The sequence below is a fragment of the Falco naumanni genome, chromosome 6 (genome assembly GCF_017639655.2).
Source record: "Falco naumanni isolate bFalNau1 chromosome 6, bFalNau1.pat, whole genome shotgun sequence".
In the NCBI taxonomy this organism is placed as follows: Eukaryota; Metazoa; Chordata; class Aves; order Falconiformes; family Falconidae; genus Falco; species Falco naumanni.
The window spans coordinates 36,903,413-36,928,705 of NC_054059.1; the positions used below are offsets into that span (position 1 = coordinate 36,903,413).

A 25,293-nucleotide genomic window follows, 5' to 3' on the forward strand; every position below is an offset into this window, starting at 1 on the left:
GTTACTGTCCTCCGCGGGGGCCTGGAGAGACAAAGGAGCCGGGGGCAGCCGCGGCCCGGCCGCCACACCGGACCCGATCTCCGCCACCGCGGCCGCCCGCGGCCCGCCGCCGCCTGTCCGCTGCGCGCACAGCCCTGCCAACCGCCGCTTTGTTCTTCAGTCGGGAGGCGAAATCTGCCTCCGCAGCCAAACGCGGCGGCTTGGCAGAGCTCACCCGCCCCCCCGAGGGCGACAGCAGCCCCCACGCATGACACCCGCTACGGCTGCTGCGCCGCACCACGTCCCTGCCCGGGGCACTTTGCCCCCCGCCTCAGAGGAAGAGCCGCAGCGGGGCGCGGGGGCCCGGCCCCTTCAGGCGGAGGCACCGGGCAGTAAGGCCCGCCAGGCCCCGTCTCTCCCGAGAGGGCAGAGCGGGACAGCCCCTGGGGAAGCTGCGCAACCCCACGGAGCGCCACTCCCGGCGCGGCACACCCCGCCCCCTCACGCCGCCCCGGCCACAGCGGCCCAGGCCCCACCCCCTGGGTAGCGGGGGTGGGCCCTGCCCCTCGCCCCGCCCCGCCTCGCCCCGTCCGGGCGGGGGCAGCGGGTGCCCTGGCCGGCGGCGGCCGCGCCTGCGCGCTGGGCCGCGGGACACTGCCGAGTTGGCGCGGCGGGGAGGCCGGTGCCGTGCTGCCGGCGCTGCGGCGGCGGCGGGGTGAGTTGCTGTAGGAGAGGCCGGGCCGGGGGAGCGCGTTCCGCCGCGCCGGCGCTCCCTCAGCTCCGTACCGGGCCTTCAACTTTGCCCGCGGCCGTGCCTGGGTCTGTCCTGAGGGGGAGGGCGGGCTGAGCCTCCCCCCGGCCGCCGCGCCGCGCCGCGCCGCGCCCCGCCCCGCTCTGCCCCGCCGGCGGCCCGCGGTCCCGTCCCGCGTGGAGCGGGCCGGCAGCGTGAGGCGGACCGCGGGGCAGGGCGCCGGGGGGGGGCGGGGTTCGTGGCCCCTCCCGGCCTCTCTCCCGGGTACCCCGGGGCGCTTCCCCCCGCCTGGCTCACACGATATTGTCTCATCGTCTCTAAAAATACCTCAGCGGCTGCCCAGCGCGCCACGGTGCCGCCCGGCGCGGGCTGTGTGTGGCGGCGGGGCCCCGCGGGGGTCGCGGTTTCTCCCAGCGCGCAGCCCTGCTGGCCGGCCGGCGGGACGCCGTGCGCGCTGTGCCTCCTGCCTGAGCCCGTCGGTCATGCTCAGGCCATGAGGTTTGATGCTCATCTCGCTTTTAATGCACGCCCGCCGTTTCTCTGTGGCTGCCTGTTTCTTTGTTGGACGGCACGGTACAGGTTTCGGTCGCGATTTGCGCGCGGTGCAGCGATAGTGCTGTGAAGCGTGCTGAGCTTGAGAAGTTTATACTTTCAGCCAGAGTCAGTGAGGCAGGCTGGCGTGGCGGGGGGGCTGTGCGGGCTGCCTCGCGTGTTTCAGCCCACCAGCGCGAGGAGAGCATCCAAGGTAGTTTTTGTTTTGTTTTTTTGCCTTCAAGGAATTGGCTGCGTGGGCTCGACAGTTTCGAGCACAAAAATAGCGGCTGCAGCTCCCGTGGCTGTGGCTGTGTAGGTGAGAGCTGCTTGCCTGAGGGGGCCGGGGGCAGCGCTGGGGGCGGGGGGGCAGGAGCGGCCGGGCAGGGCCGGGAGCATCCTGCCGCAGTTGCTGGATGTGGCTGTGGTGAGCTGCGGGCAGCTGCGGCTTCTGTCTCTGCTTCACATTTAATTTCCGGAGGTGGAGGTTCGGCTCCGTGATACTTTTTATCACGGACGCAAAAACCGTGCACCCAGGCGGTCACTGTTTGAGGTACACCGAGGGCTGGCCGGCGGGCGCGGTGGGCTCTGCCGGTCGGGCTGGCTTGCTGGGCTACGGTGCTGGCAGCGCAGTCTGCTGACTGTCTCCTAATAGCTTTTTTGGTCACAGTAAACATCAATATGCTGTATAAGCCGATTTCTTCACCTTGATGTATTAACGCAAACATGCTTTCTAAGTTTAATTGCTGTTGTACTTCAGAAGGAACAGCGACTTTCACAGCTGACCAGTTTTGAATAATATTCACGCACGTTTGAGGCCAGCCTAATGTAGCAAAAGAATTAATTTGAAGAGCTGCTTCTTTGTCTGTCTCTTTTCAACAGTGCTGATGACAAGTCACAGAGAACCAACAAAAGCAGATGGCTGGAGGTGGCTCTTGTTGCTTTGGGGAGCAATCCATTGAATAGCAAGAGATTAGAAGATAACTGCATTAACAGAAAACACAAAAAATTACTTTGTGCTAAAGCATGTTAAAATGTAATTTTGGACAAGTTTGAAAAACTATTTTTTTAAGCATTCTTAAATATGCTATACTTACTTGATCCTGAAAGTTCACATTTTCCAAGTAGAGGTACAAAGTTCCAAGAACAGCAATCAGATACACGTACAAGGTCATAACGTACCAGCACAGGCGTGTCTGAGATATATATAATGTCTGGGCAGAACATTTCGGGAGACGGGGGACGAAGACTGTACTGCATCTTGTGTGACATGTCAAAGGTGTGTTAAGTGTAATGTTTTGACCTAATGCATAATAGCAGCAGTTAATTTGAAGGCTGCCTAAGCTTTAAAACCTGTTACCAACATATTGACTGAATCTATTTGGTCATTATATAACCGAAAGGTTATATACATTTCTACAGAACATGTCTCACAAGGATTTAAATTTCAAGATGCAAGAATATTAACATCAATCTCCTGAGGAACGTGAATTAGTACTGAATAATTGGGGGGTTTTGTTAGTGTTGCAGTGAATGTTGTTCCCCCTGAACCCCTCCATCTTTTGTTAAATTACATGTCAAGACCACTTAAAATTTATTTTAGTCTTGCTGTGCATACCATTTCTTCAGGAGTATGGTGGCTGTTACTACTTAGGTTGATGCTCTCTAAAAGCCGTACACAGTGTCATGATTTAGTCCCAAACCGGCCAGGAGCAGCGCATCATCTGTGAAACCTGTACCCAGTGGACTTCAGGAATAACTCTTTTAAACACAATTGCAACTTAAAATTTCTTTTCTCCTGAGGACTTGTCTGATTTTAGAGTGATTTTATGGTTTTTTAAGGGTGTTTTTGGGGAGTGTCTGGCTTTTTGTGACTTTCTGTAACTTTTCAGAGAGCTCAGAGATGAGCGTAATGAGATCAGTGTGGTATTCTTCATTTCTTCTGACTCAGCAGACTAATCCTGTAGTATATAAAGAACTTGCAAATCCAGGATTTTCTGTCCAGCTAAATGATAGACGAGAAATGTTAATTCACAGTTTCTGGGATGCTGCACCAATATGTTGAAGTAAGGTAGGAAGAGGAACCTGACAAACCTTTTGATAATGCATGCTATTAAGGTGAAGGTCGTTAGAGTGCCTGCAGTGGCAGTGCAGTTTTTCTGCAATAATCTCATAGTGCTGTGACAAAAATCAGGGGAGTTTACATCATGCCACTCAGAAAAGGAATGTGATATTTTTTTCCTTGCTTAGCATAAGTATGGAAATTTTCAATTTGCATTGTTATGGTGGAGTTTATTTTGTATATTTATGAAAAACTAATCTTCCTTTAGAACATGTGAAACTGATGTATGGTTCATGTGTCATTAAATTAGAAACTGCAGGAAAACAAAGAACCATCTGGAGACTTGGTGGGGGGGAGGTTGAGGTTTCTGGTTAAATGTACTGTTAACACAGGAAAAACTATAAAGAGCATTTCAGTGACAAAAAGAGGCAAGGTGTGGTGGGCACTTTGTCTGATTGTGGGTTTTTTTGTTGTTTTGACCTTTTTTTTAAAAAAACCCTCTTCTTTTCACAATTAGGCGAAGCACCAGAATGAAAGACATGGACAATATCAAAACTGTAAAGAAAGAATGGTAGGTGTCAGATCCTCCCTCGTCCTTTTTCCTTTTCCTTTCCTCTTGCTGTTTGTGCTTCCTGTCATGACTTTGCAAACTTTATGTTAACATAAATTTTTAAAATTTGACTTTTTTCCTGTATTGACCTGCCCCACATACACTGCTTTAAAAAAAAAATTGTTTTGCGAAAAGATTTTTCACATACCTGAAATGTTTCCTAGATGCAAGAAGCTGCATAAATATTTTTATTTAAAATAGAAAGGCAGCTTTACAAATTGCTAACTCACTGTGCACCTCTACGTTTGATATGGAGGTATTTGGTTTTCCAGTTATGTTTCCAAGGTAAAGCTTAGTGAATACTTGGAATAATACTTCAAGTTTCTTATGTTCTATTAGAAAACTATAATGGGGACAGCATACTTTTGAAATTTCTTCTTTAATGATGAGTTTTTCTTTTGTTTGAAGATGTTAATCTGTAGGGATTCTTAGTGTTGTATAGATGCACTGCAAACAATTCCTTTTATGCAAATGTATCTAATTAATATTCAAGTAAGCATTGCTGCTCTTGAATTCAATGCAGAGTTTTATGTAAAACTGGGTATTTTTCAAGAGCTGGGATGTTTTGGTTTTTTTTCTGAATTGCTTAAAATAGACTTGTCTGAGTCTCCAATAGGAATAACTCCTGCAATGTTTACCAAAAGCTGCATAATCCTCTTACTATGCAAAGAATCTAAACTGAAAGATACTCATTCAGGTTGCATATTTCTGCATTTTGATGGGTGAAAATCTAACAGAAACACCTGTCATATATACAATGTTCTATAAAAATATGTGGTTGATGCATCTTTTTTAATACTCTGGCAGTCTCCACAAGGTTGAAGCCTTCTGTTGTATTTCTTCAGTGTGCTCAAGTGGTTTGTCAGTTGTTCTTGAGTTTCTGTAATGTACTTTCAAAGACAGTAATGGTGGTTCTGTGATGGTGCTGGGAATGGGGAGGTTCAAGAAGTGGTGGTAGAGTAAATCCTAGGGCAATTTTATTGTATGTGTTTTCTTATGGCGAAGTCAGTCACCCAAGTCAGTATCATGGAAATGCTTTAAGGAAGGCCTGTCATTGGTGTGGAATTAAAATGTTTGATGGGCTGAACTAGAAGAATGAATTAGCTAATTTGCATTCCTTGTTCTGATACCAAGTTTAGAAGCTCCTGCATAGATGGATTCACCTTTTCTTTTGTTATTATTTAACTTGTGCTTCTGAAGTCCAATGTAGCAGTTGGAGATTTCTAAGAAGCTTCTAAAAAGGCAAAGCTGGCCTGATGTTTTGTAATAGCCAAGTAAGCCGGGTGCAGGGGAGCATGCTCTTTACACCTCTTGGTACTGAACTTCTGGGGTAGCTGCTTGTCTTCTACTGCATTCAGGGGCATCATATTTACTTATGTCTTTATTCTACAGGATGTGTAAATCAGGAACCAATGATCAGATTTTGAATGGTACAGAGCAAAACTGTGACTACTTTGTAGATAACCTTTTTGAAGAAGCTCAGAAGGTTGGTGCTATATGTATGCCCCCAACTACAGTCAAGAACCAGGTAGGTGGTAAAGAAAAAATACTCGTGTTTTAACATAATATCACTCCAGGAGTACTCTGGAAAACAAATGCACAAAGTCTGGCAGTCTTATCCAGTACATCTGTAAATAAACCATACACAGAATTCAGACAGCAGTGGGAACAGCGTCCCATCTCTTAGTCAGCCAGGCCTATGCCTCTGTGCTTGTTGTTCTAGGACACTACCCTGGCATTGGCTAATGCACTTCTGCTTGATTAGTAAACCTAAGAAGTTGCTTAAAGAGTTGCAGTCTTTTTATGCAGAGGCATAGCCCAATATTTTTTTTCCTGTTTGCTTTCATTTAAATAGTTATAGTAGTAGCAGGCTGTTTAGTATGGGTGTGTTATATCAGTGCTTCTGTCCTTTTCATGTCTTTCTGGTACTCTACAAAGACTCTTAAGGAGCTGGAAAAAAGGCCGTGTAGTACAAAGATGTCAAGGAGAAATTTGGAGTGAGCGTTGCTTGAAATTACATTCATGCATCCCCAGCTGAGCCTGGGAGAAAAAGGAGTGTCAGGAGCAATACCTTAAATTGCAGTTCTGAAATACTGTTCTGTGGCAGTACTTGTGTCAATGTCTAAATGGGAAGCTGGTGTGGAATAATTAGTCCATGTTAAACTTGCATACTGGCTTACTGTAGAGGAACCTTCCTGTGATGAGAACTCCTTCTGTATGCATTGGTGTCATGAGACACAAGACTTCTTAAAGGAATCTAATCTTGCTGAGTGCTATATACCTTTTTGACAGATTACCAAACCAAAAGAGAAGGAATTTTATTCAGCAGTTTGCACATGCTGTGTATTTGTGTAGCAGTCATCTCCTAACAAATCAAACTGCAAAAAAGAGGAAAAAAAATAATTTTCAAGTACTATCAAGCTTGGTTCAAACAGATTTCCAGCTGAGGTGAATTCTGCATGTGTGTATGCTGCATATACCTCACATGTGGCCAAGTACCTGTTGAGAAAATGTTATTTCAGGGATCAGACCTGGATGATCAAATGTTTCCTTAAATGGTGTGATGCATAAATATGAAAATGCAATCCCAAATATATCTGTGTTAAAGTTGGAGAGATTTCAGTGAACAGTGTGAAGGTTACAACTTGAAGTGGTACGTGTTCTCTTGCAGAGCTAATTAATTACTGAGAATTTATTTTTTCATTCCCCTAACACCAAGGTTTTGGATATACCTAGGAATTCCAGGATAACACGAATGTGTGGCTGTCTGAAAGTAAATTTTCTGATGCTTACCACATTTCCTGAGTGAAAGGCTTCTGCATGCATTATCTTATGCCTTTCAGAAAATAGTCCTGAATGATCAGAACAAAGTTTTACCCTAATAAATCCCCAGCTGGACTGTTCCGGTAGTTGATGTTCCAACACCAGGCCTGTGTGCTCTCAAATTAGCTTTTGAAGAGTTGCAGCTAGCTGGGATCTTCCAGCTTTTTTTTTTTTTTTTCCCCTTGATGAATTGAAGGAGTGTTCTTGACCTAGGAAAGCAAAATGATTGGGGGAAGGTTTATTTCTAACCCTGATTGACAAAAGATACTTAGAAATGTCGCTTATCCTTTGCAGTTGCTCTGCCTGTTGGCACAGGGCCAAGAGAGATTATAGTGAGCCTTCTCTCGGTATTTTTAGTCCATGCAGTGGACGATTTACAATTCTAGGGTACTCTGGGTATACCAAACTGGTTTTACATCAGTGTTATAATGAAAATTGTTCTTACTTTATAGGTTGATGTAATCATTAAACTTTGGAAAAATGGGTTTACAGTAAATGATGGTGAACTTAGAAGCTACAGCGACGCTGCAAACCAGCAGTTCTTGGATTCCATTAAAAAAGGGTGAGTGAGTTTTGTGTTCTTAATCAGCCTGAGTTAATGTGCTTTGGATAGCACTTAGCTTGTGCTCTAATTACAAATATTTTGCGTAGCTGCTTGGCTTTGCTGCACTGCAGTATCCCAGTAGGAGCGTAGGCCACTGCCTGCCTCAGATCCTGCAGTGCTAATGGCTGTTTTAGCGTCAACAGGTTTAATGTAGGTTTCAGTTGCAGTAGTTGTACAGTTGCTGATGAAATAGATAAAAGTGAGTGTTGGTAGGGTGCACAGCAGGTGCAGAATGAAATAAAGAATAAATCAGTGGCTAGTAAGAGCCACTGATCAAATGGTACTTTGACTAATGAACTTGGCGCACAAGTGGTTGAGTATTTCTGGGGTTTTTTGTCTTTGTTTTCTTTTTATTGATGAAAAGCTTTAAATGGGCATAGTTGCTCCATGTAACATCAAGAAATTGATTGGTCTTAAATTTCATTTTTCCTACTACAAACTTGCTATTTCAGTCATTTGTGTGTATATAGCAATCTTACTTTTATCCCGCTGTCAAAAATTAGCATGCTATCCTGGTTTCTGTTTAGTGTTTTGCAGCGTTGCTTTAAAAAAGGAGGTTGCCGGTACAAACCAGTGAAATTTTGAGCCTTTAATTTGTGGTCTGTTTCCTCACCCCAAACAAATGGAGAGAAGAATATAATTTAATAATTATTTTTCAAGTATGTGAAAGTACTAAGCCGATTGCATTTTGTTTTCTTTTCCATACTTCACTAGCCCATCAAAAATGCTAATTTTACAGTATATTTCTCCTCTATGGCTGTCACCATGGCTGTTAGTTGTAATAGCAATTAACCACACTGTTTAAAGCCTCTTGCTTTCTTTGTGGGCATGCATCAAAAGTTTGCCACCTCTCTTCCACTGTTTCCTTGTGAAGATGCTAATTACAAGATGGTTCCTGCATAATCGTTGATGGTAGAGAAGCACTTAGTACAGCCCCAGTGCCAGCTGAGCCCCACCACCCAAAAATGTAGTATCTGTATCAGAGCTCATAGACAAAGGCATTGTTGTGTTCTGCTTAATGCAAATAAAGTGTTTTCAGTGTGATGTTGCTGCACTAAAGAGTGTAGCTATTAGTGATGATTTAATTTTTAAAAGCTGAAATTTGTGTTTATTTGTAATTAAACACTGTGCATCTAAATTCAGTTCTTTCTCTTTAAAAGCCAATTGTCTTTTTTTTCTTCTTGTTTAACTGTGTGGGTAAAATACTTGAACCTTTTGCAGCAATGTATGGCAATACTGAACTTCCTACACACCATGTGCTTTGGAGTAGTAACTGCTGAGTAAATTTGAACATTATTCAAAAACTTGCATGATGATGGAGTATTTTTTTATTGTTCATTTTCTAGGTAATTTGCAGATCAGGAACTTGAACTTGTTTGTATGTCATGCACTTAACAATTTTTGATATATACTTGTGATGTTTTTTGGGTTTTTTTTAAAGCATCATCTCTGGAAAGATAGACATAGAAGATGTTTTAATCATTATTCTGTATACTGAAGATAGTATAGGAGTTCTTTTTCTGACTTTTTTTTTTTCTCAAGGGAACTGCCTTTTGAGCTACGAAAAGCTTTTGATAAAGAGGAGATAGACGTGAAAGTGGAAGATAAAAAGGATAAGGTGTATTTGTTATCAAAAAAGCCAATGTTTCATCCCTTTTCTGGACACGGTTACAGATTAGGAAGGTGAGTTGTCTGACATGATCTGTGGTTGAGTAGCTGAGGAGAACTGTACCTATGGTAAAAGATCTTGTAATTCAGGTTGGAAGTGACCTCTGGAGTGCTCTAATCCAGGTTCCTGCTCCAGGCAGGGTCAGCTGTGGGGACAGATGAGGTTGCCCTCAGGCCTTGAAATCCTGCAAAAGTGGAAGCTGCATGACCTGTTTCAGTGCTTGACTGTCATCATGGGAAAGAAAATTTTCCTTCTATCTAGTCTGAATGCCTTTTATTTTGATTTATGTCCACCATGAAGAGCCTGGCTCACTCCTTCTGATGACCTCCTGTAGGCCCTGGCAGGCTGCTACTAGGTACCTAGTACCAACACAGTCTCTGCCACAGGCTGAACCAGGTGCCTCTCCTCCAGCCTCTCCTCACAGGGCAAATGATGCAGCCCACAGCCATCTTGGTGGCCCTCCATGGAACTTGTTCCAGTTTATTGACATCTTTCTTTTATCTTGGGTACCAAATCTGAATGCAGGATTTAGGTGTGTCTGAGTGCTGCATGGGGGATAACTGGCTCCCACAACCTACTGGCTGTGTTCTCATTGGTTGTCTTTGTTTTAGGTTTCAATATTAACAGAACTGTTTCTAGCTGAAAGGCTCTCTCTTCTGTGTTTTAAGAGAAAATAATCTCTTTTGAAGCTGTATGTGCAATACTTGGTGTGAGAAGAGGGAGTCTGACAGTCCCGTAAAGGAAACTGAAGAAGAGGTTATTTTGCATTCTCTTAAAATTCCTCTGTATTGAACCGTGCATTTATGGCAGTAAGAAATTTTAGTGGGTTACAATAATCCTCTTTCCTTTACTCTGTGACTCTTGTGTGGTTGGAGGCTGTCAGCCACTAATGCCAGAGCTAAAGCTGGACTTGATTTACAACCAAACAGTATTGTATTTTGGAAGGCTGTTGTAGAGGAGCAGGCCAGGAGTTCATGTATTTGATGTCTGTGACTTTTGCTTACTCCAGTCAAATTACCTGCTTCACGTGTCCCTGTTGTGTAAGACTTTTGTATTTGCCTGTTAAAGCAGACCTCAGCCTAGGGAACAGTACATATTCAGTGACTGGAGGCCTTCACAGATGAGACTGCTTGGTGACCTGCTGACTGGGGTTAGTAGACTGTGGTGAAACCTTAGGTGAACTGCTTTGTTTTGATTGTAGCAAGGTGGGTGTTGGTCTCTCTTCCCAATTAACAAGTGATAGGACAAGAGGAAATGGCCTCAAGTTGCCCAGGGGAGGTTTAGATGGGCTATTGGGAAACATTCCTTCCCTGAAGGGGTTGTCGAATGAGAGTCACTATCCCTGAAGGTATTTAAAAGACGTGTGAATGAGGCACTTAGGGACTTGGTTTAGAGGTGGACTTGGCAGTGTTAAGGTTAACTGTTGGACTCAATGATCTTAAGAGTCTTTTCCAAACTAAACAATTCTATGATTAAGTGGAAGGGGCTTGCTATTAATGCCTGTGCTGAGGGAAAGCATGACCTGGGTAGGAATTGGTGGGGCAAGGGATGAAGATAATAAGGTACAGAGTAAAAACTGATTGTGGTAAAGGATGAATAGTTCCAGGCTGCCTCAGAGAAGCAAGTACCTGTTTTATCAGTTTCATCCATTGCTGTAGTACAGTCCATTCATTTGCTGCATGCTTGAGTAGATACGGTCAATAGGCAAAATCTTCCCTTGAGAGATGGATGAGCTGCTGCAAGGCTTGCTTTTGCTAGTACTGAAATCCTGAGCAAACAAAGGTCAAGAACTTAACCTTATCTACAAGTAGACCTGTATATAGCAAAAGCAAAAAAGGCCTTTAGCATGCTGGGTTTCTGCTGCTAACTAGTGCTAAATGGTTGTTCAGTTGCTTGTCGTGCTCTGTCATTCCTACAGCAAGCAATGATCTTGCTTCCTAATAGGCGACTGTATTTCCAGAAACATGCTTTTCTGTGAATTTTGACTGATTGGTCTTGTACACTGAGACATCCAACAACTTGCTTAGCATTTTTTTTCTTTATGAACTAGATAAAATGCCTTGGTGTTTTTTTCCCCTTACTCTTGCTAGTCTATTCAGTGCTATGCTATCAGAGCCTTTTCTTTAAAAACAAGTAATTATTTTTGCTGATGTTGGAAACATGAGCCATAAGTGCTTTTACTCCATAAAGTAGTGCTCACTTCCTGATGTTAATAAATGTCCATTGCATGCATATGGTACTTTTTCAGCAGAAAACTTTGTGGGGAAATAGTAGTGCTTTCTGAGACCTGTAACAAGCTTTAAGCTATAGAACTTTTCCACAGTTGTATTTGTGTGCTTAATCAGAAATGAGAGAGACTAATGACTGAATAGTTTACTTAAGCTTATGACCTAGCTAAACTTCTGCTTATCAAATAAACATTTTTTTTAATAGTTACAGATTTTCTGTCAGTGTTCCCAGATGGATGAATTAGGTGGCGGATCGCTCATTAAAAAATTTTCTTAGAGAAAAATGTAGGAACTAGAAATGATGTGTTTTTTGATGTAACTCAGATGAGCTTGATCCTTTCCCTTTTTGTTGTACAGGAGAAACAAATGAAACTTATCAGACTTTTCCAATATACCTTATGAACCTATGTAACTAATGGATATATTCTGTTTGATCTACCACAGTTCAGCTGCATTTAATAGTTTGGGATTATAACAAAATTTGCAACCTCACTTTTCTATTAAGCTTATCAATGCATTTTAAAGACTGCCTCAGAAGCATGTTAATTAAACTATTGACTGAAATCCCTTGTAGCAAAGTGGGCTTGCTCTATAACCTCATTAGGGTAAAACATTGTGTGTCCAGCTTCTTAACCATTACTCAGGGTAAGGCATAATACCGAACTCATGGGTTTTTTTCTTTTCAGAAAATTGACATGAGGCTCTTAGGCCTCTTCGATCTTTAGTTTACATCTTCTTTTGATAATCTTATAAAAGGAATAAGCCTTTAGAAGGAGTGATAATGCTTTGATCTCAGGATAATAACAGACTTAGATGATTGGTTTGCGGCTTTAGCCAAAGCTCCCACCACTAGATGGCTTTATCTGTCAGTTCTACAAGAGCAAAATTAAGTACAGAAATGCTTGACATCTTGGTGAATATAGATCTTTCTCTTACAGCTTCACTTAACACGTTGGCTTCAGTTTCATACATAGTTGCTGTTGAAAGAATCAGCTCCAGTGCCTGCCACAAATTCAAAGATGTGACCATGAGGGAAGCTGGTTTGAGAATGACACCAAAATCTGTATCCATTTGAGATAGTTGTCTGAACTACGGCTGTGAGTCGTGGGCTAAAAAGTAGTTCAGCCCAGGCTCAAACAAGATGCCTGGCAGCTGCACAGTTGGCCGCCTCTCCAGGCGCCGCTGTACTGGAAACAGCCAACTCACACATGAGCTCTTACAGTTTAGTGGCTGTACCTGGAACTGAACGCCACTGATGGAGTAGACAGCAAAAGCTGATCATTGCCAAAGTATGACTTGAACTTTTGCTTTTTATTCTCTGCTCCCCAAACTGTTTAACATTATCTTGCTGGTGCTCCAGCTTTTTTTCCAGATCTGGAGGGCAATTAGGTTTAATCTTGTATTGAGGTCAAGCTGGGTGTGAGATAAGTAAACCAGCAGAGGCAGGTGGATGATAGTTAATTCACCTGTATGTGGATTACCAGTATGTTTTACAGATGTGTCTCTTGGAATTTGTTGGTGCCGAGTTCTTGTTCCCCAGCTGACTGTGTAATGCAAACCAGTCAGTTCTGTGCCCCTCATCTGTCTCCAGTTGCAGTGAACATCTCTTGTCACTCACTTGGGAATGAGAGTCCTTGATTCTGATTCTTTTTGCAGAGTTTCAATGGAAGAAATAAAAAGTGCCTCTACCGGCTGATCGCCTAGAAGTTGGGGCACTTAACTAACAGAGGGTGATAAAGAGTTTTTGAAATACTTCAGACTGAGAAGGGCTTGAGCCCAAGACTCTTAACTTTATTAACCTGAATATATTAAGTCATTAGCCATCTTTGTTTTAGTAATAAATTGTCTGTGACTTTTCTGTTTTATGATTGAACTGACAGGTACAAGAACATAAGGGTGCAAGACGGGGTTTGTCTGCAAAGCAGATGTAGTATTGTTAAGGCTGTTGTTCTATGGCGATTGGTTACCAGCTTCTCTCTCAAGAAACAGTAACTCATAAATTTTCTGTGCAAAGAGAAAGCTTTTTGGCAAACCACCATGAAGTGTTCATGTAGTCAGTGACCACAGCTGAGCTCAGAGAAGAAATGGTAACTCCTTAAATCACTGCTATTGTTTTGCAAGTGAACATCTGGTTATACTCACATGAGCTGAGGATGTACCCATTGGATCAGGCCTTACGATGACTTAAACAGTGCATACTGAACAAGCTTAGTATTGAAAGAAGCACTAAGCTCTAGACATTTTTGCAGAATAAAAATTTTTGCCAGTAATTTTTTTTTTTTTTTTTTTAAGACCACGCACTTGGACTGAAGTCCCTGTATTCTGTCAAGTCATTTTATGGATCTTTGCCCTTATGGTAGGGTCAGCTGTTGAAAGTGCCTTAGAAAAAAACAAAATCCAAGTGCTGTGTGCATCAGCCTGCATTTTCACATGAAGTCAGTTTCTGTGATAGATGATCCTGGGGTCTAAATCAAGGCAACAACATTCAGTTAAATTGAATTACTGTAATCACATTATGGTGAAAATTAAGATTGAGTATGCAAATTCAATACTTAAACTCCTTAAAGTTTCACCTGTGTAATTAGAGTGCAAAAAAATGCATGAGGAATCTTTAGACTGTTTCATCTCTTGTGTATTTGTATTTAATCCTCTGATATTTAAGTTCACTTCTGTCTTATAAAAATGTTTAACATGAGTAAACTGGTTCTTTAGCATGTTGAAGTCTTCAAGTGAACGTATTGGCATACAGTTAAAAAAAAAAAACAACAGGTGACATTTATGTCAGTATTCCTGTATTTGTTAAAAAAATAAGGCATCAGTGCACCCTGATACAGGGCAGAAAGCTCTGGAAGCAGAGGTCTGGAGGGAAGTTCAAGCTTACACATTTACACAAAAAGCATAACCTCTTATGGCTTTTCTTTTCAGTGCTACTCCAAGGATAATCTCTAAAGTAAGAGATGATCATGAAGGACCTGACAACAAAAGACATCTGCCTTTAGTGCCCTTAAATGATATGGAGCCTATCACTAATGTCCAGATCTGGTTAGCTGATGGGGAAAGGATAATTCAAAAGTTTAATGTTTCTCACAGGTAAGATTTATTTTTATCTCTGTCATATGTATTTGCATCTGAACTATTTGTCTCGTGCCTGTACACATGGTAAGTCACCACGTTCTGTGACTAATCTACCTTCTCAAGTCACTTAATATCGGACTGTGTTCAGCTGTGTTTAGAAAACCTCCTTTCAAATTTTGAGAAATCTTTCAGCTGACAAGAGAGGAGCATAAGAGGAGTGTGAACTGATGTTAATAGCCAGGACATAACTGAGCATAAATGAAAATCTGAGGAAACTGTAGTAGTTTGTTGTAGGTCAGTGGAAGTTCAGGTGTATGCATTGATCATTGCTAGAGGAAGCAGCTTTTAAGATGACAGGCATCTCACAAAACAACTACATGTGGAGCAAATTTCTTAGTAAAAAGCCTGCTGGTCATTGGACATTGGCAGCACCGCAGCTGGGAGCTGGTGGATGTGACTCAGAGGTTTCTCAGGCTCCACCCTAGGTGGGCCAGAGTCAGCACACTAGGCAGGGGAGGTGCATCACCTGCCATGTCAGTGTGGGCAGAATAGAATACATCCCATTTCAATTTTTAGTTAGTAAAACTTCCAGTTCCCAAAGTGGCTTATAAATGGGGTTGATGTCAGAAGGTGTCAGCACTGCAGATATATTTGCAGAAGCTTTGAGAAAGTAGGATTAAATGTTTAAATTGTAGAACTGTTGTTGTTGGAGACCTTTCTCAAATTTGTAATTTGATAAATTACTCCAAACTATATAGTCGTATCATATGAAAAGGATATGTTGCCTGTGCTTCTCTGTGAAGCAATTTAAAGTGATCATAGATTTAATACAACCCAGGCTGCTGTCAGGATAAACCATATACATCTCTGACACTGCTGGTCAGCAGAAAAGCTCAGCAGTTGAGGGTTAATGACTGTAACTTTTTCCTTTAACTTGACCTAATTTATTTCTGTTAGTGGCCTGAGGTATGAACTGAAATACTGTTGTGATGTACTGCTGAAGGGTCAATTGCTATTTTAATTATAAATACTTAATTGGAGGGCTTAATATCTTAATTATTCCAGGTTTCACACATTTAAGTATATTTAGAAGCTTGTCATCTTCGTGGTAAATAGCAGTTTGAATAGCTGCTAAGTGCTTTTGGAGGGGGAAAAAAAAGTTTGAGATAAGCAGAACAACAGCCTTGCTGATGTGATGCTCTTTTTGAAGTGGTTTGCAATGACTATTCAATCATAATATAACCTTTTGCCACAAGACCAGCATGTTTGTGCTGTATACAGTATTTGTATATGATGTAATAAGAAATAGGAGGAAATAATTTTAAAGTACATGCCCTTAAGCATTATAATTGCATGTGTAGCACTCCTTTCAGTAGAGAAGCAGTAACAGTCAACTATTTGTTAATTATGCTGCAGGTTATCTACCTATAGTTTATATACTGCAATGTCTGGGCAAATTGATCACTTTTACCCTTTTGCAGACAGAGCAGTGTGTGTGCCACAGTAACTACTACTTTAGATATGACTTGATTACTGATGAAAGATTGAAGTTACAGCACTGGAGCAAAAGTGCAGATAGTGCTGTAACACTGCAGTATGGGGAATGGAGGAGACATGAGTGTGAAGCAACTAGCAAAGCAGTGCTGTAGGAATAGCACACATAGCTGTGTCTTGAATAGAGTTGTGTCCCTTGTTGAGCAGTTGCAAAGTCATTGCGACCCTGGAGCATTGAGTATAGAGCCTGGGAAGGAACTTGTTTATGTTAAAGTGGTTAGCTGGTGGCTAATTGCCTGAGTTGCTCTTGGGACCCAATGAACTTTGATACAATTCATGTAGACACCTGTAAATGTCAAACCAAAAATTTATTCCTGCTTGAGGTTTTTCAGGCTTTAGGTTTATAAGACCAAGCACTGTCTCCTCATTGCGGCCTGTGTGCACAGGAATTAGATGCTGTCTATATCTGTCCTACTAAGTATGGCTAAGGTGTGAAAATGTCATTATCTGTGCTGCTAAACTGTTAGGATGGCTTTCCCCCAACCCAGCTAGCACTTTCTCAATATCTAGGCTTGGTTCAGGTGTTAGTTCAATTTGTGGACCATTTATAGGAGGCAGTAGACCCCATGGGCTACCCTGTTAAAGGGGCAGAGGAAGGATGAGTTTAATCATTTGCCAGTAGCCAGAGTCTACCAGATGGCCTCGGGATCAGAGAATGGACATTGACAATATGTTTGTTTTGCTGGTATAGATGTATCCTGTCATCTTAATTTTCTAATTAAATTGGTCAGTCCTGGTTCTTCCACAGTTAAACCTGTCTTGGTCACTTGTTGCAAGGTTCTTCACACTGTAACAGGCAGCTTGAATCCGTAATAAATTCGCTGCTGCACCTGCTTTGGTAGAAGGGGACTATATTTAGACCCAGTTAGCTCACAAGATACCTAGACAATTTTTGCAAACTCTTTTCTTTATTATTATGGTTCTGCTATATGTACCACACGCTGAAGGTATCCTTCATATAGGTCTTGGCTACAGAAACCTCAGGTAAGAGCTCCACCAGCTGGTTAAGAAATGGTAGGCTTGTGTAACTACCATTTGAGCCATAGCGAAGCATTTGAGTGCGCAGAATAAGATATTCATCCTTTTTTCCCTTAGGAATGCTCTTGGAGCATGCAAACCTTGGTCCTTGCCTCCCAAGTGGATGAGGCACTTTAGGATACTGCCCCTTCTGCATTCCTCCATTATTATGCCATCAGCTATCACATGAAATGGGTGTCTCATTCTGCCGTGGTGGCTATGTGTGTTGTGCATATGGTCTGTGTTGGGACTGGAGCGCTCTAACGCCGTTTTCTTTTTTCTTCTCAGAATAAGCCATGTCAGAGACTTCATAACAAAGTATCAAGGATCAGAAGGAGGTGTTCCCTTCACACTGACGACTTCGCTGCCGTTTCGGGAGCTGCAAGATGAGACGCTCACACTAGAGGAAGCAAAGTTGCAAAATGCTGTTGTTGTTCAGAGACTTCAGAAAACAACTGAACCTTTCAGACTCTTAGTGATAAAAGCACCTGACAATGACTATAAAACTGCTGCTACACCTAATGGACAGCTCAAGAATGAGCAAAAAAATGCTATCAAAAGTACAAGATCACATTAGCTTTTAACTGGCCAAAAACTGCATACACATGGAACTAGACAAAACCAAAAATCTAACCAGCAATATGTGGATGCACTCTCATCCTTACATACTGTGCTCTTAGAGCAAAATACGTGCTATCGTCTGGTATGATAGAAGTATTTTCAACTAAATCTGATGGTCAGATCCTGGCTATATAATGTAGCAGAGGTAACTGTACAACAGGTCATCCTTAGAGTTTCCCTAAGTAGAAAGCTTCTTAGTTCTTTAATGAGTGTATTTAGGCAGAACAGTTCTCTGAGACTTAATTACTACTGATAGCACCTTTTAAGGAAAAATAGTATTTAGTTTTGCACTTTGGACTAAAGTGAAACTGAACTGATTGGTTTCACTTACATTTCAGTGTAAGCTGCTGTAGTTTGCATTCTTCTCACAGTGACTTTTAGGCAACAGATGCTGCAGGGAAGCTCGCATTTGAACTCCTAATAACTTGAAAATCTTCAATATCCGTATCTTCAGGTTTTAACTTTTATCACAAGATCTGCAGGGTGGTGTTCTATCAAGTCTTCACATAGTGGTAGGGGCATGTGTGAGAAGATAGAAATGAGGTAGTCTGGTGCATACTGTATGAAGTGCCTCTAAGTAAGCTCTTTGTTACTTGTTATTACCAATGGTTGAAGTGGTTTCTGCCTCTCTTGTGCTGCTACGAGTGTCTTACAGATAGGGTGATGTTAAACTACCTAGCTCATTAGGATAGAGATTCACTTTTAGCCTCGTCACACAAACACTTCAGCTTATCTGGAGACTACCATACAGGAATAGGGGCTTAGAGGGACACAGTTGTTTTTGTACTATATATGTGCATCTGTCCTGAACTGGCCAGCTGATTGAGACACTAATCGCACGTGGCCAAATTTTGAAGGTGTTGAAAATCCTTATTTGAAAACTGAGGTTACCACATCCCCCTCTACCCCATTTCCATCCAGATCTTTTATTTTGCTACTCATGTACTTGAGGCGTAAAATTTGTAGCTGTCTATTCCATGTTTTGCTAGAGGAGACATCAGCATAAAGACTAAATATTTTGTACTGTATTTGATAAGTAGCATGTGGGTTTGTGAATGGAAGACTTCCTGGGGCCTTCAGTGAGTGCTGACTGTGCTACCTACGCAAATGGATGATTGCTGGCATTGTACTACTTTTTGCGTGGTTAGATGAAAGATGGATTTGGGATTTCCTGGGTTTGTTCTAAGTAGAAAATGACTTGGAGTGACTTGAATTATATCTAAAAATGATGTTACTTCAAACTAGGGATGCACTTATTTCATTCCCAGGGGTGTAAAACTGTTTTGCTTTAGCATCTCTCCTGGTATGTTTGAGGGCAGTGAAATGAAAGTCAGCTGCACAAATACCTATTCAGCAAGGAAATCCATGAAAACTATGCAGTTAACAGTCTTCAGTGCTATTCAGGTGTGCTACTGTCATTCATGTTTATGTAGAAAATTATACAACTAAATTTTTGTTTGTTTTTGCACTGTCTCCTCTACTGTTATATGAAAAGCCTGTCAGATCTCTAGTAGTAGGAAGACATGTGCGGACTAATCCACTAGTAAAACTGAAATGTCACCTACAGACACAGACCCAATCCTTGGTTTGCAGAGCTTCCCGAACAGTGAATTTTATTAATTGATGCTTTTGAATTTGTCTTAATGTAAACCTGATTATTAGAAAACCACACATGCTTGATTGTAAGCTCAGTTGTTCTTGTCTAAAATGTGCATGGAACATCAAAGTAGCAGTATACTATTCCTGCATTTGCAGCATAGAAATATGAAGAAATAGTGTAAAATAGATTGAAATTGAAGGGGTGTGTGTGTCAAATTGTAAGGTATGTAGATCCATTTTGCTTGTTTTCAAAAGGTCACTGTTTTGGAAAGGAGCTGGATGAGGCTTTGAGCAACCTAGTCTAGTGGGAAGTGTCCCCACCTGTGGCTGGGGGTTTGGAACCAGGTAATCTTTATGGTTCCTTCTAACCCAAACCATTCTATGAGTCTGTGCTTTAATATTTCAATGTTTCATGTCTGCTACCAGTATTTTAAGAGGCTGGACAGCTTGATTCTCTCTGGCTATCTATTGTTCTTTATCAGCTGTTTCTCGCTGTAGCTTTGGTGTACCTGAGTGTGTATGTGCAGTTTGAAAGTGTCACATTTTTAACTACAAAATGAGAACAAACCTTTAAAAAGTCAGGAGTGATGCTGACTGCACTAATCCCATGTTAGACTAGAAAGTGCCTTTACAAAAGGCAATAAACTGTGGATTGGATAATTTACTAATTTGGAGAAAATCTTTGGAATGAATACAGGGCTTTCCTAAATCTAGCAGGTTTCGGTCAATTTGTAAAGACTGATTAGCTACCTGTAGTGTCTCAGTGGCTTAATCTCATGCTCAGTGCTGTAGACAGCTATTGTGCATTGGACAAACAGTAAAACTAGCTTGTCAGTGCTTGAGCTTGTGAAACACACAAATACTATCAGTTATTCATTGTTTCTTCACAAGCCTTCACTGGTTTGAGTAAAGCCTGTACATTAACATAATTTACAGCAAAATTTAAATAGCCTAGAAAAGAACAAAGGAAATGGTTTCTGTGGGTTTTTTCCTTTGTGAAGAAACATGCGAATGCAGGTAACAAAGATTTTACATGTTACGAAGCTGTTGTGGGAAGAGAAAATGAAGAACTTAAATGCTGAATTTTAACATTACATACATACCTTGTTATCTAGCTCGGTATTTCAGAACAAATTATGTATTGGGGCTAAGGGACTGAGCAGTCCACCCCTATTTTGAAGCCCATCTGGCCTCAGCCTTTAAGGACTTCTTGGAGCATGGAAGCTTCAGAGTTTTCAACAAGGCACATTAAGGCCACAATTCCAGTTTTGTGTTGGTCTGTTTCTAAGGAAAGTTTTTGATGCCTTACTCTTTCAGAATTTTGCAAATTTGTGATAATTATTCCTGCAAAATGAGGTTGCACAGGATTTGCATATCAGTACTTGGTAGTTTGCAGTGGCTGTCAAATACTCACCGGGTGACCCTATCGATAGCAGAGCTCTTTGAATCAGTCGAGCCAGGAAGCCCTGTGCCTATAGATTTGTCATCCTCTTCACAAGACAAGCGGATCACAGAGTCCCCGTGTGTGTTGGTTTGTTGAAAACCTCTTCTCCCAGGCTGTCTCACTGCTGAAAGAATTCATACTTCAAAATGTAATTTTTAATTGATTTTTTTTTTTCCTCGCTGATGCAGAGCATGCTTGCGAGGTCGTTGTCCTGTGGGCAGAGCGGGGCGGTGAACTTGTACTGCCCCAGTAACGGCGTGAGCCCCAGGGCCTGCGGGCAGCAGCCCTTCCCGGGTCAGGTGCGGTTTCTGGGTGGTCTCACGTCCAGTTGACGCATGGCTGCCGTGGCTATAAATTCATACACATCCGAAAACCCTACAAAAGGATAGAGCTGGTGGTTTTAGACTTCAGGTGGAAACAGCCCCAGAAACCGCCCGACCGCTGGGCACCTCGCGGCGGGAGCGGCGGCCGCCAGCGCCTCTGAGGGGAGCGGCGGGGCGGGCGCTCGGGCGGGTTAGCGAGCAGCAGAGCCCGGCATTTACCTCACGGAACGCGGCGGCCGGGGCGGTGCTGCTGCTCCCGCCGCCGGCAGCTGCCCCACTCCTCGCCCACGGTGGAGGTGGCACGGAGGGCGAGGGGGCGGTCTTCTCGCCCGCAGTGGGCTCGGCGATGCCGGCCTCGGGGGCTCCTCTGGCGGAGAATACCCCCTCCCGGGCCCGGAGGGCAGCGAGCAGCGCCTTTGCCCTCCCAGGGCGCTGCGTGAGCCGGGGGGGGGGACGCCTCCCGCCCTGCCGCTCCTTCCCTCCGCCGCCCCGCCCCGGGCACGCAGGTGTCGGACGGGGGTGGGCTGGCCGCTTTGTCATGGCGGGGGCTGCAAAGGACACCCCGGAGCGCCCGGCGGAGCAGCAGGTAAGGGGCTGGGGAGGGGGAAAAGCGGCCGTCGACGGGCTCTCGGAGGCTCTCGGCCACAGCCCTGGGGCGAGAGCGGGGCTGGGGTCCCGTGCGTGCGGGGCGGTCCCGGCCGGCCGCCGTTGCCGAGGGGTCTCGGGGAAGGCGGCTGGGGGCAGCCTGCACCTGGCGCTGCAGCGTTGTGCGCGGGGCAGCCGATTTCAGCGAGGTACCCGATAGAGCTGCCACCTGCTCACCGCCCACCCGCTCCTCTCTCCCCGGGAAGCTCCGCGCGACTGGAGTTTTCCCTCGAACGCGCTATGTCCCTGTCCGCTCCGGTGGCCGGGAAAGCTCGTTCGTTTTCCACTTTCTCTTCCCGTCGGGGCGGAGGGGTGCGGGCGGCGGGAGGCGTTCGCTCTCCTCAGGGAAGCCTCCTCAGCTCCTGACTTCCAGATGAGTGTCGCGAATGAGAGAGAATCTAAATGCTTCCCCTGCAGGGTCGGTGCTTTCCCAACGTATTCCTCCTGCTGCCGGTAATGCAAGCTGAGGGGCTCTGTGCCTTCTCTAGGTGTCTGCACCCAAACCCGGTCCCTCTTGCTTCCTTCTCTCAGGTGGGCTGATGTTGTGAAGAAACTCGAAAGTGGTCCTCAAGGTACTGGGTATGAGGGCCCTGGGATGCCACCTGTGACTGTCACACTCCCCTCTTTAAGAGGCGGTTGTACAGTCACTCACAGAGCAGAAAAATATCACCAGTACTAATTCTACACCGAAAGAAAAGCCAACTCAAAAGCTGCTCCTCATTAGCTACATTGTCATTGTTCCTCAGATAAACCAAGTCTAGCGTTTATCTTCAAGTCACACGTTTTGCTCTCTCTTCTTACTGCTTTTAAATTACTTGTTGGTGCAGTTCTGGCCCCGGCTGATAAAGGATAGCTTAGGACAAAATGCAGCTGCTTCCCATGCCCATGGTGTTCACGCAGTATCTTCACTCAGTTGCAAAGAGTTTTCAGTGTGCTTAAATACTTTCTTTAGAAATAAGGTGATCTGTTAAAAACATTGTATTCAATTTCTGTTGGGGGCAGGAGAATTTACAAGTGCTGAGAAGTATGGTTTTAACTTACAAGAGAATCAAAAATAAAAGAACTTAAGTGTATGAGATGAATTTATTTTCTATAACAGTGTTTACAATTATTCTATTTAATGAGCAAAATCAAATCTCTCAGCTATTAATGCTTTCTTGGTTTACCTTGGAATACAATTAACTTTGATATGACAGGGTCATGTAGAAGTACAAAATAAAAAAGTTAATCTGACAAAAAAAATTTGTAACTTCATCTGACCTTCCTTTCTCATACCTCTCACCCCATTCTCTCACGTTTATTTTGAAGCTTGTAAAAGCAATTTGACGTTGACATTCAACCATACCACAGGGGTCTCAAAACACAATTTTCATTGTATATACTTTTGTCTTTTGTTCTTTATTTGACCGCTGCCTACACATTCAGGTCTCTAGTGAGTTTTTGGAGTACTTTAAGCTTACTGACAAACTTACACAGGTGAAAAATCTTTTACTGGATTTTGCATAAATCAACTTCTGTTGCTTGAGGAAGCAATGCAGTAGGGAAATGCACTCTTAAGAGAAAACCCTGTTGGTTGCTCATAGAGAATGCACTGCTGGTGGTGATGCTGCTCTGCACAATTGTGATGTTGTCCTTCAAGACAGTTTCTTGTGTCATTTATTGGCAATATCATGTAAACCCAACACAGGCTGGGGGCCTTACTCCTCTAGATCCTGTAATGGGCAGCTGCCACCTGTATCTTTTCTAATCTCTAACTGTAAGCCTGGAGTGCTAGAAAGAGGGATGTTTCAGCTTTACTGGTGCAGGGACCTACCTTCATTTTCACAGCTGTTTCATAGAATACCGAGGTAGAAAACTTAGTGATTACCATGTAACTTTAATATGCAAAGTCAAAAGAGATTTTGGAAAGAGGCAGCAGAATGGAGAGTCTGAATGATCATTTCTCAGCGGACAGAAACTTGGAGGCGCTCAATGAAATTACCAGGCAGCAAATTTGCAATGAATGCAATGGTATTTCCTTTCATGGTACGTGTCGTTCATGTGTTGAACTGCTGTGGTGTATTATGGCTTAATGTACAAATGAATTCCGAAATGAATTAGGCAAAATAAAAGGAAAAAAGGTACTGAACAGTAATCAGCATGTAACCTCCAGTTCAGAAGGTTCATGAACTGCTGATACCCTGCATTTCTGTGGCTGACTGAACAGGATACCTGTGTGCTGTATCTACAACCACCTGTTTCATTCTGAAAATAATATTCATAAACAAAATTTAGTGAAAGCTTAACTACTGCTCTGACCAAAGTAATAACTTTGCTTCAAGGTGATCTGGGAATATGGTTCAAAAAGTAGAGCAGCAGCATCCTGGGAGTGCGTGGAATCACAGTAAGGCTTTAAAAAAAAATGCATTAAGAACCATGAAACTGATAAAGAAAGGGGTACTGCCTACCACCTGTAAATTTAGATCTTGGTTGACTGTTTTCTATACCACAACTTTAATTAGACTAATTCTTGAGAACTTAACATTCTTTGTGTTATAATTTTATTTTTTTTAATAATATGTTATGAGAGGCATTTACTTTTTCTGTTATCATGGCCTTAGCTATCAAAAGGACAAGAGGCAATGATTTTAAACTGAAAGAGGGACACAAAGAAGAAATTTTTACAATGCATTTGGCAAGGTGCTGGAACAGGTTGCCTAGAGTAGCTGTGGATGCCCCATACCTGGAAGTGTTCAAGGCCAGGTTGGATGAAGCTTTGAGCAGCCTGGTCTAGTGGAAGTTGTCCTTACCCATGGCAGGGGGGGGGGTGGGTGGCGGACTGGATGGCCTTTAAAGGTTCCTTCCAACCCAAAACATTCTGTGATTCTATGACAGCTACTAGGGAAAATAAGTGGGAAAGCAGCATTATGGATCTAAAAGTTTTTCTTAGGTTGTTTTGGGGGTTGAATGGAATACAGGATTTTCATAGTAGTGGTTTGTATCTCTTGATTTCAGCTGGAAGTCATCTTGCCAATGCTTGGAGATCAGAGGGGAAGGTATCAAAGGAAAATAAACTTTTAAAAGTAATTTAACTTCTCAGAGGTTGGAGGTGAGGCTAGGAGAAGGGAATGATTAAAAAATAAAAGTGTGGTAAAGTTTAAAAGTGTACAACTCCTGGAGCAAAGCTCAGGATGACTGTGTTGTGAGTCAAGCAGACATGATTCTGTGGACCTCACAAGTGTAGTAAAGCCCACATTTAATAAGACTTATGTATGAAAAATTGAGAGTTACTTTGTTCAGCAAATATGTATGCAGACTGTGTTTAACATCTCTTATCAAATTAAATAGTAGATTGTTCTGTTGAAGTCTGTCTTATGATTGTTTATCACTCTTCTGTTTTTTTCCTGGAAAGAAGAAAATTCCTAATATGGAGTATGAGTGGGGTCTGCTGTGGGAATACCATCTTGCAGCTTCTGCCCTGACACTGTCCATTTGGGCATAGTAATGGGATGCCACTCCATCTTTCTCTGTGGAAACACAAAAAGGAAGGAGTCCTGATACTTGTGCTTGCTTGTTCACACCCACTCGCATAAAACAGTTCAAAAGAAAATGCTTAGATGATGAAATGTGTGTAGATCTCTGTGTAGAAATCTAAAATTTAACAAAACTGTTAGGTAGTAAAGGTGATGGTACTTAGTAAATTTAAAAATGTTCAGAAATTAGGTAATGCATCAGAATATTGTCATTGTGGTGGATCTTGTTACTATATTTCTGTTTTT

The 25,293-nt window shown here is 43.0% G+C and overlaps 2 protein-coding genes and 1 long non-coding RNA gene across 9 annotated transcripts in view; 2 read left to right on the forward strand and 1 right to left on the reverse strand.

Annotated features, from left to right (window-relative positions):
* Nucleotides 1-569: 569 nt before the first annotated feature.
* On the forward strand, nucleotides 570-19,090 carry UBXN2A (UBX domain protein 2A). Of its 6 annotated transcripts, none has more exons than XM_040599322.1 (7): nucleotides 570-694; nucleotides 3,841-3,894; nucleotides 5,326-5,461; nucleotides 7,209-7,318; nucleotides 8,903-9,043; nucleotides 14,183-14,347; nucleotides 17,192-19,090. In XM_040599322.1, the coding sequence occupies exons 2-7, from the start codon at nucleotides 3,854-3,856 to the stop codon at nucleotides 17,478-17,480; spliced, it is 882 nt and encodes a 293-aa protein (XP_040455256.1). In that variant the 5' UTR covers nucleotides 570-694; nucleotides 3,841-3,853; the 3' UTR covers nucleotides 17,481-19,090. The 6 variants fall into 6 exon arrangements, with proteins under 6 accessions (XP_040455256.1, XP_040455251.1, XP_040455253.1 ...); XM_040599317.1 differs by lacking the exon at nucleotides 570-694 and adding an exon at nucleotides 900-1,228; XM_040599319.1 differs by lacking the exon at nucleotides 570-694 and adding an exon at nucleotides 1,235-1,475.
* LOC121090613 lies at nucleotides 17,244-24,206 on the reverse strand. The gene is made up of 3 exons (XR_005828626.1): nucleotides 21,713-24,206; nucleotides 20,227-20,942; nucleotides 17,244-17,303 (listed from the first exon to the last, which is right to left on the reverse strand). It is a non-coding gene; the product is annotated as an uncharacterized LOC121090613 (long non-coding RNA).
* The window catches only part of MFSD2B (major facilitator superfamily domain containing 2B), a 38,118-nt gene continuing 33,948 nt past the window's right edge, over nucleotides 21,124-25,293 (forward strand). For both annotated transcript variants that reach the window (XM_040599314.1, XM_040599315.1), the window contains exon 1: nucleotides 21,124-21,476. In XM_040599314.1, coding sequence (XP_040455248.1) covers nucleotides 21,237-21,476 — 240 coding nt within the window. In that variant the 5' untranslated portion in view covers nucleotides 21,124-21,236. The remainder of the gene's footprint in view (nucleotides 21,477-25,293) is intronic.

Excerpts from the sequence above, each read along its gene's own strand:
- UBXN2A (XM_040599316.1), top strand. The coding sequence starts at position 3,307 with ATGCTGCACCAATATGTTGAAGTAAG. Across the intron at positions 7,319-8,902 it reads TTGGATTCCATTAAAAAAGG|GGAACTGCCTTTTGAGCTAC; the intron begins GTGAGTGAGTTT and ends TTTTTTCTCAAG. Across the intron at positions 9,044-14,182 it reads CACGGTTACAGATTAGGAAG|TGCTACTCCAAGGATAATCT; the intron begins GTGAGTTGTCTG and ends TTTTCTTTTCAG.